The sequence below is a fragment of the Hypanus sabinus genome, chromosome 8, assembly GCF_030144855.1.
Source record: "Hypanus sabinus isolate sHypSab1 chromosome 8, sHypSab1.hap1, whole genome shotgun sequence".
NCBI lineage: Eukaryota > Metazoa > Chordata > Chondrichthyes > Myliobatiformes > Dasyatidae > Hypanus > Hypanus sabinus.
Genome location: NC_082713.1, coordinates 2,012,483 through 2,030,475, shown reverse-complemented (window position 1 = coordinate 2,030,475; position 17,993 = coordinate 2,012,483). Strand labels below are relative to the sequence as shown.

Below are 17,993 nucleotides of genomic sequence, written 5' to 3'. Positions count from 1 at the left end.
CCATAAGCCGTAGAAGCAGGAAGGCCATTCAGCCCATTGAGTCTGCTCTGTTATTTGATCTTGGCTGATTTATTTTCTCCCAGAAACACACTATTCAGACTTGGAAATGTGATGAAAATTTTTTTAAAATTTGCTAGAAATAAGACCGTAAGATATAGGAGGAGAATTAGGCCATTTGGCCCATCGAGTCTGCTCCACCATTTCATCATGGGTGATTGAATTTTCCTCTCAAACCCAATCCTCTTCCTGTATCCCCTCGTACCCCGATCAACAAGAAAATCTGAAAATAAAAGCGCTAAATACTGAAATGCAGCATTCAGTAGAGAGCTAAGTGGTTAATGATTCTGGTGTGGTTTGTCATCATGCGATGATGTTGTCACCAATCCTCACTGACTGATGTCTGCTTAAGAATGTTTCAGTACTGATGAGAATCTGTTCCCTTGCAAAATGGGGCAACTGTTCCTGTTCATTTAACCTTGTCCCTTGCCCAGAATTTGAAGTTGATTAGACATTAACACTACTCTAAAGAGGGATGCTTGACTATGGAGGTATATCGTAAGGTGCAGTTTGAAAGACAGTGAGATTAAAACGCAAAGTGTCTGAAGACGACAAGTTTAGCAGTTGAAGGCTTGGCTGCTTGTGGTTCAGTGAAGTGGTTGTAGTTGCATGAACAGGCTTGATCAGATTGTGCAGCTGATAGTCAAATGCAGTAGGAGCAGCTTCCTTTTTGAGTTTGTGTGGCTCTGGGTGAGAGGCCCAGAGCTGAGTTCTTCCCTTTCAGTACAGCACAGACACTTGTGTGGTTGGTAATCAGCATGATTAGACCTAAACCCAGGAGGGGGTGAACAGACAAGGAAAGTGTAGAGGTTTTCTTAAAATCTATTGTCCCATGGGATTTAGAGGCTGTTGACAATGCTGGGTGAATTAAAATGCAGTTAAGATTTAAAGAAACACACTAAGTGCTGGAGGAACTCAGCAGGCCAGGCAGCATCTATGAAAAAGAGTGCAGTCAATGTTGCGGGCCAAGACCCATCAGCAGATCTGAAGAAAAAGAGATGAGGAGTCAGAGTTAGAAGGTGGGGCCAGGGGAGGGAGAAACACAAGGTGACAGGTGAAACTGGGGGGAGGGGTGAAGTAAGGAGTTGGGAAGTTGATTGGTGAAAGAGATACAGAGCTGGAGACGGAGGAATCTGATAGGAAAGGACAGAGGCCATGGAAGAAAGAAAAGAGGGAGGAGCAACAGAGGGGGGCGATGGACAGGTAAGGAGATAAGGTGACAGAGAAAAGGGGATGGTGAATGGTGAAGAGATGTGGCATTACCAGAAGTTTGAGAAATGGATTTTCATACTATCAGATTGGAAGCTACCCAAATGGAATGTAAGGTGTTGCTCCTCCAAACAGTGTGGCCTCATCGCAACACTAAAGGAGGCCATGAATGGACTTGTCAGAATAGGAAGGGGAAGTGGAAATAAAAAGGGTAGCCACTGGGAGATCCCGCTTTTTCTGGTGGATGGAGTGTAGGTGCTCAGTGGAGCAGTCTCCCAATCTTCATCAGGCCTCACCACTATACAAGAGACCACACCGGGAACCCCAGATATAGTAGGTGACCCCAACAGACTCACAGGTGAAGTGTCACCTCACCTCGAAGGACTATTTGAGGCCCTGAGTGGTAGTGAGGGAGGAGGTGTAGGGGCCGGTATAGCACTTGTTTGGCTTGCAAGGATAAGTGTGAGGTGGGAGATCAGTGTGGAGGGACGAATAGACAAGGGGGACACATAAGAAGTGATCCCTGTGGAAAACAGAAAGTTGGGGTGGGGGGGCAGGGAAAGATGTACTTGGTGGTGGGATCCCGTTAGAAATGCTAGAAGTTACGGAGAATTATGTGTTGGACACTGAGGCTGGTGGAGTGATAGGTGAGGACGAGGAACCCAATCTCTGGTGGGGTGGTGGTGGTAGGAGGATGGGGTGAGGACAGACATGCATGTAATGGAAGAGATGCAGTTGAAGGCAGTGTTGATGGTGGAAGAAGGGAAGCCCCTTTCTTTGAAGAAGGAGGACATCTCCTTCATTCCAGAATGAAAAGCCTCATCCTGAGAGAAGATACAGAGGAATTGAGAGAATGGGATGGCATTTTTGCAAGTGACAGGTTGGAAAGAGGTATAGTCGAAGTTATTGTGAGAGTCAGTGGATTTGTAATAGACATCAGTGGACAAGCTGTCTCCAGAGATAGAGACAGGGAGATCAAGAAAGGGGAGGGAGGTGTCGGAAATGAACCAGGTAAATTTGAGGCAGGGTGGAAGTTGGAGGCAAGTTTGATGAAGTTGATGAGCTGGAAGTAGGAAGCAGAATTATGGGTACAGGAAGCAGCACCAATGCAGTTGTGGATGTAGTGTGGGAAAAGTGGGAGAGTGGCACCAGTGTAGGCTTGGAACATTGATTGTTCCATGTAGCTGACAAAAGGCAGGCATAGCCGAGACCTGTGTGAGTGCCCGTGGCTACAGCTTTTGTATGAAAGAAGTTGGAAGAGCCAAAGGAGATACTATTGAAAGTGAGGACAAGTTCTGTGAGACGGAGGAGGGTGGTGGTGGTGGGGAACAGGTTGGGTCTAGTGTCCAGAAAGAAACAAGAGAGCTTTAAGGCCTTACTGGTAGGGGTGGAAGTATGTAGAACTGGACATCCATGGTGAAAATAAGATGCTCGGGGCCAGGGAACTTGAAATCATTGAAAAGATCCAGAGTATGTGAAGTGTCATGGATGTAAGTGGGAAAGGACTGAACTGGGGGTTGGAGGAATAAAACAGAATCGAGGTATGCAGATATGAGTTCAGTGGGGCAGGAACAAGCTGAAACAATGGGTCTACCTTGGCAGGCAGGTTTGTGGATCTTGGGTCTGAGGTTGGTGGCAGTGGATGAGAGATCCCCAGAGCTAATGAAGTCAATCATGGTGCAGGAATAGCGTGATGCTCCTTAGTGGGATCCTTTTCAAGGGGTAAGTAAGAAGAGGTGTCTTGTTGTCACTAGGCCTCAGCAAGATGGAGGTCACTTCTCAGCCCAGTTCAGCAGTCTTATCACAGTTGAAAAGAAGCTGTTCCCAAATCTGGCCGTACGAATCTTCAAGCTCCTGAACCTTCTCCCGGAGGGAAGAGGGACAATAAGTGAGTTGGTTGGGTGGGTCGTGTCCTTGATTATCCTGGCAGCACTGCTCCAACAGAGTGCGGTGTAAAGTGAGTCCAAGGACAGAAGATCGGTTTGTGTGATGTGCTGGGCTATGTTCACGATCTTCTGCAGCTTCTTCCGGTCTTGGACAGGACAACTTCCATACCAGGTTGTGATGCACCCTAGCTTTCTACAGTGCATCTATAAAAATTAGTGAGGGTTTTAGGGGACAGGCCAAATTTCTTCAGCTTTCTCAGGAAGTAAAGGCGTTGGTGGGCCTTCTTGGCAGTGGACTCTGTTTGGTTAGACCAAGTCAGGTCATTTGTGAAACTCACCCCGAGGAACTTAAAGCATTTGACCTGTTCCACCTGCACACCACCGATGTAGATGGAGTCGTGCGGTCCGCTACTCTTTCTGAAGTCAACAACCAATTCCTTCATCTTGCTGATGTTGAGGGATAGACTATTGTCTTCTCACCATGCCACCAGGTTCTTAATTTCCTCTCTGTACTCTGACTCATCATTACCAAGATACGGCCTACAATTGTGGTGTCATCAGCAAACTTATATATTGAGCTCGATCGAAACTTGGCTACACAATCATGGGTGTACAGTGAGTACAGCAGGGGGCTGAGTACACAGCCTTGTGGGGCACCGGCGCTCAGAGTGATTGTAGAGGAGAGCTTGCCCCCTATTTTTACAGTTGATGTCCCTTCGGCATTTGGCAATGAAAAGATCCAGAGCAGGCTGAAGACCAGAGCGGGGTGTCCAGGAAGAGGAGGAGGGTAATCTTTAAGATTTAAAGATTAGCTTTATTTGTCACGTATACATTGAAAGATCAGAACTTGCATTGAATTGTGTTGTTTGTCTCAATGACCAATAGAATATGAGGTGGTGCTGGGGGCGGTCTGCAAGTCTCACCATGCTTCTGACACTAACATGGTGTGCCCACAACTCACTAACCCTAACCTATACATCTTTGGAATGTGGGAGGAAACCAGAGATCCTGGATGTAATCCGTGCAGTCACAGAGAGAAAGAACAATCTTCTTACAGACAGTGGTGGAATTGATCCTATGTGGCTGGCACATGAATAGCATTACGCTAACTGCTATGCTCAGAGAATTGATTCATAGAGAGATGAGAACAAGCTAGTTGAGATGCCCAGACTTGTTGGATGACATCTCCTTTGTGTTTATCGTGGTTGTTCAAGAGATAAGGAAAAGAAATAGACATGTTATAGAAACATAGAAAACCTACTGCACAATACAGGCCCTTCGGCCCACAAAGTTGTGCCAAACATGTCCCTACCTTAAAAATTACTAGGCTTCCCATAGCCCTCTATTTTTCTAAGCTCCATGTACCTATCCAAAAGTCTCGTAAAAGACCCTATAATATCCACCTCCACCACCGTTGCTGGCAGCCCATTCCACGCACTCATCACTCTCTGAGTAAAAAACTTACCCCTGACATCTCCTCTGTATCTGCTCCCCAGCACCTTAAACCTGTGCCCTCTTGTTGCAACCATTTCAGCCCTGGGAAAAAGCCTCTGACTATCCACGTGATTAATGCCTCTCATCATCTTTTACACCTCTATCAAGTCATCTCTCATCCTCCATCACTCCAAGCAGAAACAGCCAAGTTCACTCAATCTATTCTCATAAGGCATGCTCCCCAATCCAGGTAACATCCTTGTAAATCTCCTCTGCACCCTTTCTATGGCTTCTACATCCTTCCTGTAGTGAGGTGACCAGAACTGAGCATAGTACTCCAAGTGGGGTCTGACCAGGGCCCTATATATCTGCAACATTACCTCTTGACTCCTAAATTCAATTCCACGATTGATGAAGGCCAATACACTGTACGCCACCTTAACCACAGAGTCGACCTGCACAGCTGCTTTGAGCGTGGACTCGGACCCCAAAATCCCTCTGATCCTCCACAGTGCCAAGTAATATCATGGTTATCATACCATTAATACTATATTCTGCCATCATATTTGACCTACCAAAATGAACCACTTCACATTTATCAGGGTTGACCTCCATCTGCCACTTCTCATCCCAGTTTTGCATCCTATCAATGTTCCACTCTAACCTCTGACAGCCCTCCACGCTATTCACAACACCTCCAACCTTTGTGTCATCAGCAAATTTACTAACCCATCCCTCCACTTCTTCATCCAGGTCATTTATAAAAATCACAAAGAGTAAGGGTCCCAGAACAGATCCCTGAGGCATTCCACCAGTGACTGATGCAGAATATGACCCATTTACAATCACTCTTTACTTTTTGGGGGCAAGCCAGTTCTAGATCCACAAAGCAATGTCGCCTTGGATCCCATGCCTCCTTACATTCTCAATAAGCCTTGCATATGGGGTACCTTATCAATGTCTTGCTGAAATGCATATACACTACGTTTACTGTTCTTCCTTCATCAATGTGTTTAGTCACATCCTCATAAAATTCAATCAGGCTCAGAAGGCACGACTTGCCCTTGACAAAGCCATGTTGACTATTCCTAATCATATTATACCTCTCCAAATATTCATAAATCCTGCCTCTCAGGATCTTCTCCATCAACTTACCAACCACTGTGGTAAGACTCACTGGTCTATAGTTTCCTGGGCTATCTCTACTTCCTTTCTTTATTCAAGGAACAACATCCGCAACCCTTCAATTCTCTGGAACCTCTCCCGTCACCATTGATGATGCAAAGATCATCACCAGAAGCTCAGTAATCTCCGACCTTGCCTCCCAGAGTAGCCTGGGTTACATCTCATCCAGTCCCGGCGACTTATCCAACTTGATGCTTTCCAAAAGCTCCAGCACATCCTCTTTCTTAATATCTACATGCTCAAGCTTTTCAGTCTACTGCACGTCATCAGTACAATCTCCAAGATCCTTTTCCATATTGAATACTGAAGTAAAGTATTCATTAAGTACCTCTGTTGTTCTGGTTCCATATACACTTTCCCACTGTCACACTTGATAGGTCCTATTCTTTCATGTCTTATCTTCTTGCTCTTCACATACTTTTAGAACGCCTTGGGGGTTTCCTTAATCCTGCCTGCCAAGGCCTTCTTATGGCCCCTTCTGGCTCCCCTAATTTCATTCTTAAACTCCTTCCTGTTAGTGTTATAATCTTCTAGGTCTCTAACATTATTTAACTCTCTGAACCTTTTGTAAGCTTTTCTTCTTGACTAGATTTATTACAGCCTTTGTATACCACGGTTCCTGCACCCTACCATAACTTCCCTGTCTCATTGGAACATACCTATGCAGAGCTCTACACAAATATTCCCTGAACGTTTGCCACATTTTTTCTGTACATTTCCCTGAGAACATCTGTTTCCAATTTAAGCTTCCAATTTCCTGCCTGATAGCCACATAATTCCCCTTACTCCAATCAAATGCTTTTCTAACTTGTCTGTTTTTATCTCTCTCCAATGCTGTTGTAAAGGAGATAGAATTATGATCACTATAGTGAGAGTAAGCGTTCCGCATGGACTAGAAAGGCCAAGATGGCCTGTTTCCGTGCTGTAATTGTTATGTGGTTATCTCCAAAATGCTCTCCCACTGAGAGATCTGACACCTGACTAGGTTCATTTCCCAATACCCAATCAAGTACAGCCTCTCCTCTTATAGGTTTATCTACATATTGTGACAAGAAACCTTTCTGAACCCACCTAACAAACTCCACCCTATCTGAACCCCACGCTCTAGGGAGATGCCAATCGATATTTGGGAAATTAAAATCTCCCATCACAATATCTCTGTTATTACACCTTTCCAGGATCTGTATCCCTATCTGCTCCTCAATATCCCTGTTGCTATTGGGCAGCCTATAAAAACACCCAGTAAAGTTATAGACCCCTTTCTGTTCCTAACCTCCACCTACAGAGACTCTGTAGACAATCCCTCCATGACATACACCTTTTCTGCAGCTGTAACACTAACTCTGATCAACAGTGCCATGCCCCCACCTCTTTTGCCTCCCTCCCTGTCCTTTCTGAAACATCTAAAACCTGACACTTGAAGTACCAATCCTGTCCCTGAACCAACCAAGTCTCTGTAATGGCCACCACATCATATCGCATTATGGAGAACGTTCATATTGCCAGGGAGGTCTACGGTAGAGCCAATCTCACTGGGTTTCCACTCAGCCTTGTATCACCTGGAAAATACGTCAGGCTGGCGTTTATTGTCTACTGCTCAGCATTTAACATAGTCATAGACTCAGTTCCAATCAATAACCTCCAAAACTTAGGTTTCTGTACCTCTCTCTCCAACTGGATCCTTGACTGACTTGCTGGGAGACCACAGTCTGTGCGGATCTGAAAAAAAACGTCTTCTCCTTACACAGTTGACACTGGAGCACCTCAAGGATGCATGCTCAGACCACTGTTCTACTCTTGTTACACCCATGATTGTGTGGCTAGGCACAGCTCAAACACCAACTGTAAATTTGCCGACATCGCAATTATTGTTGGCAGAATTTCCATGGTGATGAGGAAGCGAGATAGATCAGCTGGTTGAAAGGTAATGCAGCAAACCTTGTACTGAATGTCAGTAAGACATAGGAATTGATTGTGGACTTGAAATGTAAGCCGAGGGAACACACACCAATCCTCATTGAAGGATCAGAAGTTGAAAGGGGGAGCATGACCTGGATGGTAGGAGCTTATGTTGATGAATGCTGCTTTCCTGTGACAGTACTCTGTGTTGAAGTCAAATGATGGTGATGGTCTAAGTATCAACATCACTGAGGATCTATCCTGGGACCAACACACTGATACAGTTACAAAGAAAGCACAACGGAAGGAGTATTAGGAGTATGAGGAGAATTGGTATGTTACCAAAGATACTCGCAAATTTTTATAGATGCATCATGGTGAGTATTCTTATGGGTTCCATCACTGCCTGGTATGGAGGGGCCACTGCACAGGATTGAAAAAGCTGCAGAAAGTTTGAAGTTCCAAGTAAATTTAATATCAAAGTACATATTTGTCACCATATAACACCCTTGGATTCATTTTTCTTGCGTGCATACTCAATAAATCCATAATAGAATAATAATCATAAAAGAATCAGTGAAAGACTGCACTAAATTGGGCATTCAACCAGTGTGCAAGAGACAACCAAATATAACTACCAAAAGAAAGAAATAATAATAATAATAAATAAATGGGCAATAAATGTCAAGAACATGTGATGAAGAGTCCTTTAAGTGAGTCCATAGGCTGTGGGAGCATTTCAGTGATGGGGCAAGTGAAGTTGACTAGAGTTATCCCTTTTGGTTCAAGAGCCTGATAATTGAGGTGTAATAACTTCCAGATCCTGGTGGTATGCATCCTGAAAGTTCTGTACCTTCTTCCTGATGGCAGCAGCAAGAAGAGAGTATGACCTGGATGACAGGGGTAACTGGTGATGAATGCTGCTTTCCTGTGACAATATTCTGTGTAGATGAGCTCAGCAGTGGGGAGGGCATTACTCATGATGGACTGGGCCGTATCCACTACTTTTTATATGCTTTTTCTGTTCAATGGCATTGGTGTTTCCATACCAGGCTCCACCACACATCTGAGATATTTGTTAAAGTTTTATACGTCATTCTGTATCTTTGCAAACTCCTATGGAAGTAGAGGCGCTGCTGTGCTTTCTTTGTAATTACATTACGTGCTGGGCCCAATGAAACCCTAACCCTAAATGATAACACAGAGGAATTTAAAGTTGCTGACCGTCTCTACCTGTGATCCCACAATGAGGTCTGGCTCATGGACCTTTTCTTCCTTCTGAAGTCAATAGTCAGCTCCTTGGTCTAACTGATAATGAGTAAGAAATTGAGGTACCATTCAGCCAGATTTTTAGTCTCCCTCCTGTATGCTGACTGGTCACCACCTTTGATTTGGTCTACGACATTGGTGGCATCAGCGAACCTACATATGGCATTGGAGTTGTGCCTACTCTTAAGTGTGAAGCAAGGAGAGCAGGGGGCTAAGCAGATAGCCTTGTTGTGCACTTGTGCTGATGGAGAATGTGGAAGATTTGTTATTGCCAATCGAAACTGGGGTCTGCAAGTCAGGAAATCAAGGATCCAACTGCACAAGGAGGCATTGAGGCCAAGATCCTGAAGCTTATTGATGGGTTTTGAGGAGATGAATGAACGCTGAGATGTAGTTGATAAAGAGCATCCTGAAGTATTCATCTTTGCTGTCCAGATGTTCCAGGGTTGAGTGAAGAGCCAATGAAATGGCATCTGCTGTAGACCTGCTGTTTCTCAGGTAGGAGTTGATATGTTTCATCACCAACCTCTCAAAGCACTTCATCACTGTGGATGTAAGTGCTACTGGACAATAATGAGTAGTGAGGCTGTTCCACACCTGCGCTTACTAACCCACCTCTTGACAAGCCCATCCACCACTACTTTATCATTCCCTGTCAGAGTCATCTAAAGTACAGACACTCCTGTGCCTAGCATAACTTAATGGACCTATAATTAATCTTTAGATATAAGTTCTCTTAATTATATTCATTGTGTTTTTAAAAAAAATAGCATTGTGTTCTTTATCTTATTGTGTTCTTTTTGTGCTGCATCAGATCTGGAGTAACAATTTTTTTTTCACTTTTACACTTGTGTATTGAAATTGACATGAAACAATCGTGAATCTTGATTATAAATATCAAGTGTAAGGCATACAGATGGAATTGAAATGCTGAGCAGGCAAGCTATGGATGGGTATGAATTTGAGGCATTTCTCCCTTGTATTCACAGAGTATAGATGTTTCTAAATGCAGCCTTGCTTGGTTGCCAGAACTGGTGAGTTCTAGTTTTGGAGAAAGTGATGCCCAGGGGGTTTTCTTTGGACAAAGGTGAGTTAGAGAGGCTCATTAATCGAGTTGTAAAGAGGGTGAACATGTAGAAGCAATTTCTCTTCACAAACAGGAACTGAACACATTTCTGCTCTGCATCCTATCGGAAGGATGTGATTAGCCTAGAGAGGATGCAGAATAGATTCAAAAGGATGTTGCCAGGAATGGAAAGCTCGTGAGGAAGGACTGCATAGGTTTTGACTGTTTTGTCTGGAGTGGAGAAGGCTGATGGGTCACTTTTTAGAACATTTATGAGAAGCACAGATAAGGTGGATGGTCACAATGTTTTCACCCAGACTCGGAAATCTGCAATAAGATGGCACAGGTTTAAGCTGAGATGGGAGAGATTTAAAAAATGACTTGAGAGGCATGTCCTTCTACACAGTTGGTTGGTATAAGGAATAAGCTGCTAGAGGAGGTGGGTAGAATTGCAACGTTTAGAAGAGAATTCGGTACATGGACAGGAAAATTTTAGAGAACCAGTTGAGAGTACTGTCTTGGTCAGTATGGACGAATGGGGCTCAAGGGCCTGTTTCTCTATAACTACAGCTCTCTATGTTTAAGGTCATTGGTGAAAATACAGGTGGGGAGTTGTGGAAAACATCAGCAAGGTTCCGGAACTCACTGCCTGCAAAGCAGAAATGTCATTACATTTGAGAAGTATCTCAATGAGGATCTTGAGACAACAGACTGCCGAGGGCTGCAAAGTGAAATTATTCACGCTGTTACAGTGGGCTAAGTAGAATTTCCTTCAATATTTTGTTTAAAAGCTGATGTAAAGTTAAATATCAATCTGTGGATATTGTGGGGATTAATTTAAAATGTGTTGACTAAGAAATGGTATTGATTTGATTGTAAGTTTGAGTTACTGTTACAGTCCAGTAGGTGGCTTTTTGGCCCATCATGGCTGGTCCAGCTTTAGGAATAAATTCCTCAAGTGTTCAGTCTCGCTTGCACTTTTGGGCAGTTCACAACATTAAGTTACAGTAGTTGCAGGTTGACTTTGTTTTTGTGGCAGAGCAGTAATAACATCTTGTGTAATGGCAACTTAAGCAGAGACTTGAGTGGCTGTTCCTGTCCGTTTGTTCCTCTTGAGGCCATAACCAGGAAGTTCATGAGTCAACCTTGCCATCATTTCCTTTTTTGAGAAAGGAGCTGGGTGTGCAGCAGTAAGTTCTGTCAAACCTGTGGAAAAAGCGTGTTTACCATCTGCTGGCATTTCTAAAGAAAATACCAGAGATCCTGGGGGAACGTGCTGTCAGCAGTGTGTTTGTGAAAATGGTGCTGCTGATGGTCAGAGAACTGAACACTGATAACCCTTCTTTGTTGAGGAAAATCTGTAAGGCCTCGATTTGCCCCAACCCTCACCCAAGTAGTCACTGACCAGAAACATGAAGCTTGTCTCTTCACAGATACTTCCTGGCTTCCCATGTCTCTGTAGAGTTTCCAGCAAATACAGTTTTATCACTAAACCATTAGTCTGTCCAGTGGGTTTTGTGTCCTGCATTAGTTGTTCATTTAGGGGAATGCACTGTAATTGATCAAACCACACTCTCCAACGTAAGGCTGCACCATCATTGTACAATGTGCTGTGTTTACAGAGGTTGCTTTTACTGGATTTAGAGTCCATGTTATTGTTTTTACTGTGTTTTTCCTTGTAGTTTTAGCTTTCTTTATGCTTGCTTATGTGCTTGTATAATCAACCATTTGTCTGTAAACTTTCCGTAATTATTTGCTTCTATACCTCTGTCATTTACTTGTCTGCAGAGCTGAAGTGTGAATCAGTCATGGTTCACACAAGCACAAGAGATTCTGCAGATGCTGGAAATCTAAAACAACACACACCAAATGTTAGAGGAACTCAGCAAGTCAGGCGGCATCTGAAGAAACAATAAACAGTTGATGTTAGGGTTGAGATGAGGAGTCTTTGCCCAAAATGTAGACTGTTTATTCCTCTCCATAGATGCTGCCTGACCTTTTGAGTTCCTTCACCATTTTGTGTGCAGTAGCTGCTCACAGATTTTTTTTTTATTCAAACCTGTTCAAACTGGTTTGCAGAGTAAAAGGAGAGCATGTGGTCAAGTTCCTTTGTAACTTCTTTACTGGTGCAGGCTGAGGCTGTCTGACCTGTACAGTAATGAACAGCTAATAAAATTCCTGTAATTACTAAATTTTCAAATATAAAAGTTCAAAGTAAATTTATTTTTGAAGTTCATATGTCACCATTTACAACCCTGAGATTCATTTTCTTGTGGGCAAAAACCACACACAAGACAGCCAACCAGTGTGCAAAAAAAAAACAAACTGGAAATTCAAAAAGAAAGATATATATATATATATATATAAAACGTAAGATGAAAGTGAGTCCAGAAGGTGTTGGAACAATTGGAGTGTGTGATGTGACTTTTCGTTTCATTCTTGACTTCCAAAGAACCTTTTGGATAACATCATGACCACATCACTTTTCGGAAAGTGGAAGAAGTTAGCCAGAATAATATTATCCACCCAGTCAGTTGGGCGTTTTGTAGGTATCTTGTTTGTAAGTTTAGTGATTGTGTAGGTCATATTTTGAGATACGCAGGTTTCTGACCTTTGATCAGATGCTATGTGAGCTGCTGAGAATTTACAGCATTTCCTGTTTTTTTATTTCAGATTTCCAGCATCTGCATTTTTTTTTTGTTTTTAGATAATTGTGTGACCAGCTAGTTTTGTTTTCCACCAGTTGACACAACTGAGTCACCTTGTGTGAGCAGCAGAGCACCCACTGGGAAAGGTGCAGAGATGAGCAGCATTATAGGGTTCAAATCATAAACAAGAGAAAATCTGCAGATGCTGGAAATCCAGGCAACACACACAAAATGTTGGAGGAAATTTCTCCAGCATTTTGTGCGTGTTGCTGACATTATAGAGAATCAGGTTTAATAACCCTGGCATAAGTTGTGAAATGTGTTGTTTTGTGATAGCAGTATAGTACATAATAATTACAATTATAAGTAGTACAACAAGAGAACAGAAGGAAAATAGTCTTCACGGATTCAATGTTCATTCAGAAATCTGATGATTGAGGGGGAAAAGCTGTTCTTGAAACATTGAGTGGGTGTCTTCAGACTCCAGTATCTCTTCCCGGATGAAAACAATAAAAAGAGGGCATGTCCTGGGTGGTGCATTAAGAACAGGGTCCTTAATGATGGATGCCATTTTCTTGAGGTGCCCTCAATGCTGGGAGGCCATGATGGAGCTAGTAGAGCCCAGATGTTCTTGATGCTGAGAAAGCTAGTGCTCATGATGGAGCTGACTGAGTTTCCAACTTTCTGCAGCTTTTCAGAGCTAAGCTGAGGCTTTATAAAATGTGCTGACACATAACTATTTTGTGCTTGCGAGAAGCAAACGGCAGCCACATTCACCTCTTTCTGATGTGTGTGTTTGTTTTCATTTAGAACGAGGGAGTGGAAGAACATGCTCCTCTTTCTCATTCAATCACAGTAACTCCACGAACAGCACACAGGCACCAGCTACAAAGGCAGCTAGGACTCTGCGGAGGCAGTCCAAAAACCTGGTAATGTATATCCTTCCAAAGCTGAGTTTCAGTGAATACATCTCATTGCTTTCAGGAAATAATAGTGCATTTGCATTTGTCATGTTGTGATTATCATTCAGGTCGGTGGACCTTAACCCAATGCCATAGTTTCACTCCATATCACCTTCTTCTTGTTTGTCTGCTAAACATCTCACACTCTTCATTCCATATAACCATGTAACAATTACAGCCATCTCAGCCCTTCTAGTCCGTGCCGAATGCTTACTCACACCTAGTCCCTCTGGCCCGCACTCAGCCCATAACCCTCTGTTCCTTTCCTGTCCATATACCTATCCAATTTTACTTAAGTGACAATACCGAACCTGCCTCTACCACTTCTACTGGAAGCTCGTTCCACACAGCTGCCACTCTCTGAGTAAAGAAATTCCCCCTCATATTACCCTTAAACTTTTGCCCCCTAACTCTCAACTCGTGTCCTCTTGTTTGAATCTCCCCTACTCTCAATGGAAAAAGCCTATCCACGTCAACTCTATCTATCCCCTTCATAATTTTAAATACCTCTATCAAGTCCCCCCTCAACCTTCTACGCTCCAAAGAATAAAGACCTAACTTGTTCAACCTTTCTCTGTAACTTGGGTGCTGAAACCCAGGTAACATTCTAGTAAATCTTCTCTGTACTCTCTCTATTTTGTTGACATCTTTCCTATAATTTGGTGACCAGAACTGTACTCAATACTCCAAATACTACATCGGCCTTACCAATGCCTTGTACAATTTTAACATTACATCCCAACTCCTATACTCAACACTCTGATTTATAAAGGCCACCATACCAAAAGCTTTCCACATGAGAGTCTACCTTCAAGGAACTATGCACCAGTATTCCTAGATCACTCTATTCTACTGCATTCCTCAACGCCCTACCATTTACCATGTATGTCCTATTTGGATTATTCCTACCAAAATGTAGCACCTCACACTTAATCAGCATTAAACTCCATCTGCCATCGTTCAGCCCACTCTTCTAACTGGCCTAAATCTCTCTGCAAGCTTTGAAAACCTACTTCATTATCCACACCACCACCTACCTTAGGATCATCTGCAGAGAGAGAGTTCTATTTCTAGCTTGCTACATGTCTCTAATAGTTTTAGTACCTGGGTTGATTGTCTCGAGTCCCTCTTTTATTCCCTGACACATGGAACCAATATGTTTTAGATGTCCTTCAATAATAAATATCCTTGTTATGTTGCTGTAGGTATTGTTTTAATGATTTTGAAGTATCACAATAATGTAAAGGTTAGCACTTTGCTATTACAGTGGAAGTCAATTCCACGTTCTCTGTTAGAAAGGTTGTATGTTCTTCCTGTGAACCATATGGGTTTCCTCTGGGTGCTCTGGTTTTCTCCCAAAGAGGTATTGGTTAGTAAGCTAATTGGTCATTGCAAATTATCTTGTGATGAGGCTGTGGTTAAATGGGTGGGTTGCTGGGCTAAGTGGCTCGATGTGCCGGAAGGGCCTGGTTTTTGCTCTATCTCTAAATAAAGTAAGATATTCTCCAGCCTCACCAACGATACTTGGTTTACTTATGCTCACCAATTCTCATAAATAATTAGAAATTGCAGCCACCCTTGAATAACACTGTGTGTCAGCCCTGCTTTAGTCTAACTGATGGATTCCCTGAGTCTGTACGGTTTCAGAAACAGCCAACATCTTGAGGTTTGCAGACAGTTTGGGGATGCTGCTTGGTGTTAAACATAGCTAAGGGCAAAATTTTGTCTGAATCTGATGCTTGGATCTTGTGAGTATCATAGAACTTGATGGCACAGGACACCATTCAGCCCATTACCTGCATCTGAAGTTGGGTCGGACCACACTTGGAGGTCATGGGTTAAGGGTGAAAGGTAAAATGTTTAAGCAGAACATGAGGGGAATCTTCTTCACTCAGAAGGTGGTGAAAGTGGAACAAGCTGCCAGCACAAGAGGTGCATGTGAACTTGATTTCAATGTTTAAGAGAAGGTTGGATAGGTACGTAGATGGTAGAAGTATGGAGGGCTATGGTCCAGGTGCAGGTCAGTGGGAATAGGCAATTTAAATGGTTTGGCACTGACTAGATGGGCCGAATGGCCTGTTTCTGTGCTGTACTTCTCTATGACTGTATGAGTTATTGATCTTAAACCTTACCCTGCTTACGTAGAGATTTCCTCAAATAAGCCAAAATTGCAATAAATGTGATCCTTAACTTTCATTTTGTGGGCATTGATGCTCATGGAATGTTATCTCAGTAAGTGGCAAACATGCTCGTACTTCCATGAAGTCAACCCTAGTGCAGTGGGCTGAATGGTCTCTGTGTAGTGAGTTTGTAAGGTTGACTTTAACAGATTGTCATTAATTGCAGGGCTAAGTATATTTGAAATTTGCCTTTTAAACCTATATTGACCAATTAAACTGTAGGAATAAAGAAATTTAGTGGTTCATTTATTTATTTTCCCTCGAGATCCTGTATGGAACAGGCCCTTCCTGCCCTCTGAGCCACACCTCCTGGCAACCCTTGCCTAATCACAGGACAATTTATAATGACCAATTCACCTACTAACCAGTATGTCTTTGGAATGTGGGAGGAAACTGGAGCACCTGGAGAAAACCTATGCAGTTCACGGGAAGAACATATTAACTTTCTTACAGGGGATGCCAGAATTGAATTACAAACTATGATGCCTCAAGTTAGTGTGCTAACCTCCATGCTACAGTGGTTAAGGTGGTTAAATCAGCCATCGTTTTAAGGAGTAGCATAGCAGGGACAAAGAAGCTGAATGGTCTTCTGTGCTCTCATTTCCGACTCTGAGAGCGCTTCAGTAAAATGTGTGGCTGCTGGGTAAAGTACTGTGTGTTTGTTGCAGGACATGACTGAAAATGGGAGCCATCAGCTGGTGGTGAAAGCAAAGTTCAACTTCAAGCAGAATAACGAGGATGAGCTCTCGTTCTCAAAGGGAGACATTCTGTATGTTACTCGGGTGGAAGATGGAGGATGGTGGGAAGGCTCATTCAAGGGAAGGTCAGGGTGGTTCCCCAGCAACTACGTACGGGAGATAAAACCCAGCGGTAAGTTGAGCATTGAGCCTTGCCTGGGCAGATAAATGGGTTTTACGTTTCTAAATCATGGCTCATCCTGTTGTTTTTCAGTGAAAGCAGTGAATATTTTCACTTTCCTCTTTTTTTGGTAATTATTTTTTTATTATCGTCACATGTTCCATGATACAGCAATAAACTTGTGTTTGTGTGCTACAGAATTTACAACAGTACAGTACTGACGCACACCTTTTGGCCCACTAATGTTGTGCCAAACCAAATAAATTAGTAATCAGTTGGCCAATTAAACTAATCCTTTCTGCCTACAAATACAAACACGTGTTTATCTAAACATTCTTTAAATGTCCCTAGTGTATCTGCCTCTACCACCATCCCAGGCAGTGCATTCCAGACACCCACCACTCTCTATGTAAAAATAAACTTGCCCCTCATATCTCCTTTGAAATTACCCCCTCTTGCCTTAAATGCATATTCTCTGCCATTAGGCATTTCAACCCTTGGAAATAGATACTGTACATCTTCTCTATATCACCCTTCATAATCTTATAAACCTCTATCAGATCTCCCCTCAACTTTCATCATTTGAAAACAACAACCCAAGTTTGTCCAACCTCTTGTTATAACATGTGCCCTTTAATCCAGGCAACATCCAGGTAAGCCTCGTCTGCACCGTCTCCAAAGTCTATACATGCTTGCTATTATGGGGCGACCAGAACTGAGTGCAAGACTTCAAGTGCAGCCTAACTAGAATTTTATAAAGCTGCAACATAACTTCCTGACTGGCTCGACTAATAAAGGCAAGCATGCTGTATGTTGCCTTAATTATCCTATCAACATGTGTAGCTACTTTCAGGGAACTATGATACCAAGATCCCTTTGTTCAGCAGCACTGTTAAGATCTTTCCATACAAAGTTAAAGTCGCGTTCATTGCCATTCATACAAGCCCACATGCCCATGCATGCAGATGTGTAATGAAAACTTGAGTTGCAGCAGTTACTGAGCATCAGGTAATCAACCTACACAAGAAGAAGATAAATATAGATTATACTCATTTTTCTACGATAATATCAAAGTAATGCAAAACAAATACAAGAATGCAGAATATACTGTTGCAGTTAGAAAGAAAATGCGGTGCAGGGTCATCACAAGACAGACTGAGAGATCAGGAAGCCTGTTCAAGAGTCTTGTAATAATCCCAGCCTGATGGTACGTGTTTTTAAGCTTTTGTATATTTTGCCTGATGGTAGAGGAGAGGAGAGAGAATGTCCAGGGTTGGAGGGCTGTTTGATAATGCTGGCAGATTTTCCCATGAATTGGGAAATGTAGACAGAGTGCCTTA

The 17,993-nt window shown here is 42.9% G+C and overlaps 1 protein-coding gene across 7 annotated transcripts in view; it reads left to right on the top strand.

Annotated features, from left to right (window-relative positions):
* Positions 1-17,993, top strand: part of arhgef6 (Rac/Cdc42 guanine nucleotide exchange factor (GEF) 6) — a 251,316-nt gene that overhangs the window by 96,586 nt on the left and 136,737 nt on the right. For all 7 annotated transcript variants that reach the window (XM_059976675.1, XM_059976677.1, XM_059976674.1 and 4 more), the window contains 2 exons: positions 13,464-13,582; positions 16,464-16,665. In XM_059976675.1, the coding sequence (XP_059832658.1) occupies positions 13,464-13,582; positions 16,464-16,665 (321 nt within the window). The remainder of the gene's footprint in view (positions 1-13,463; positions 13,583-16,463; positions 16,666-17,993) is intronic.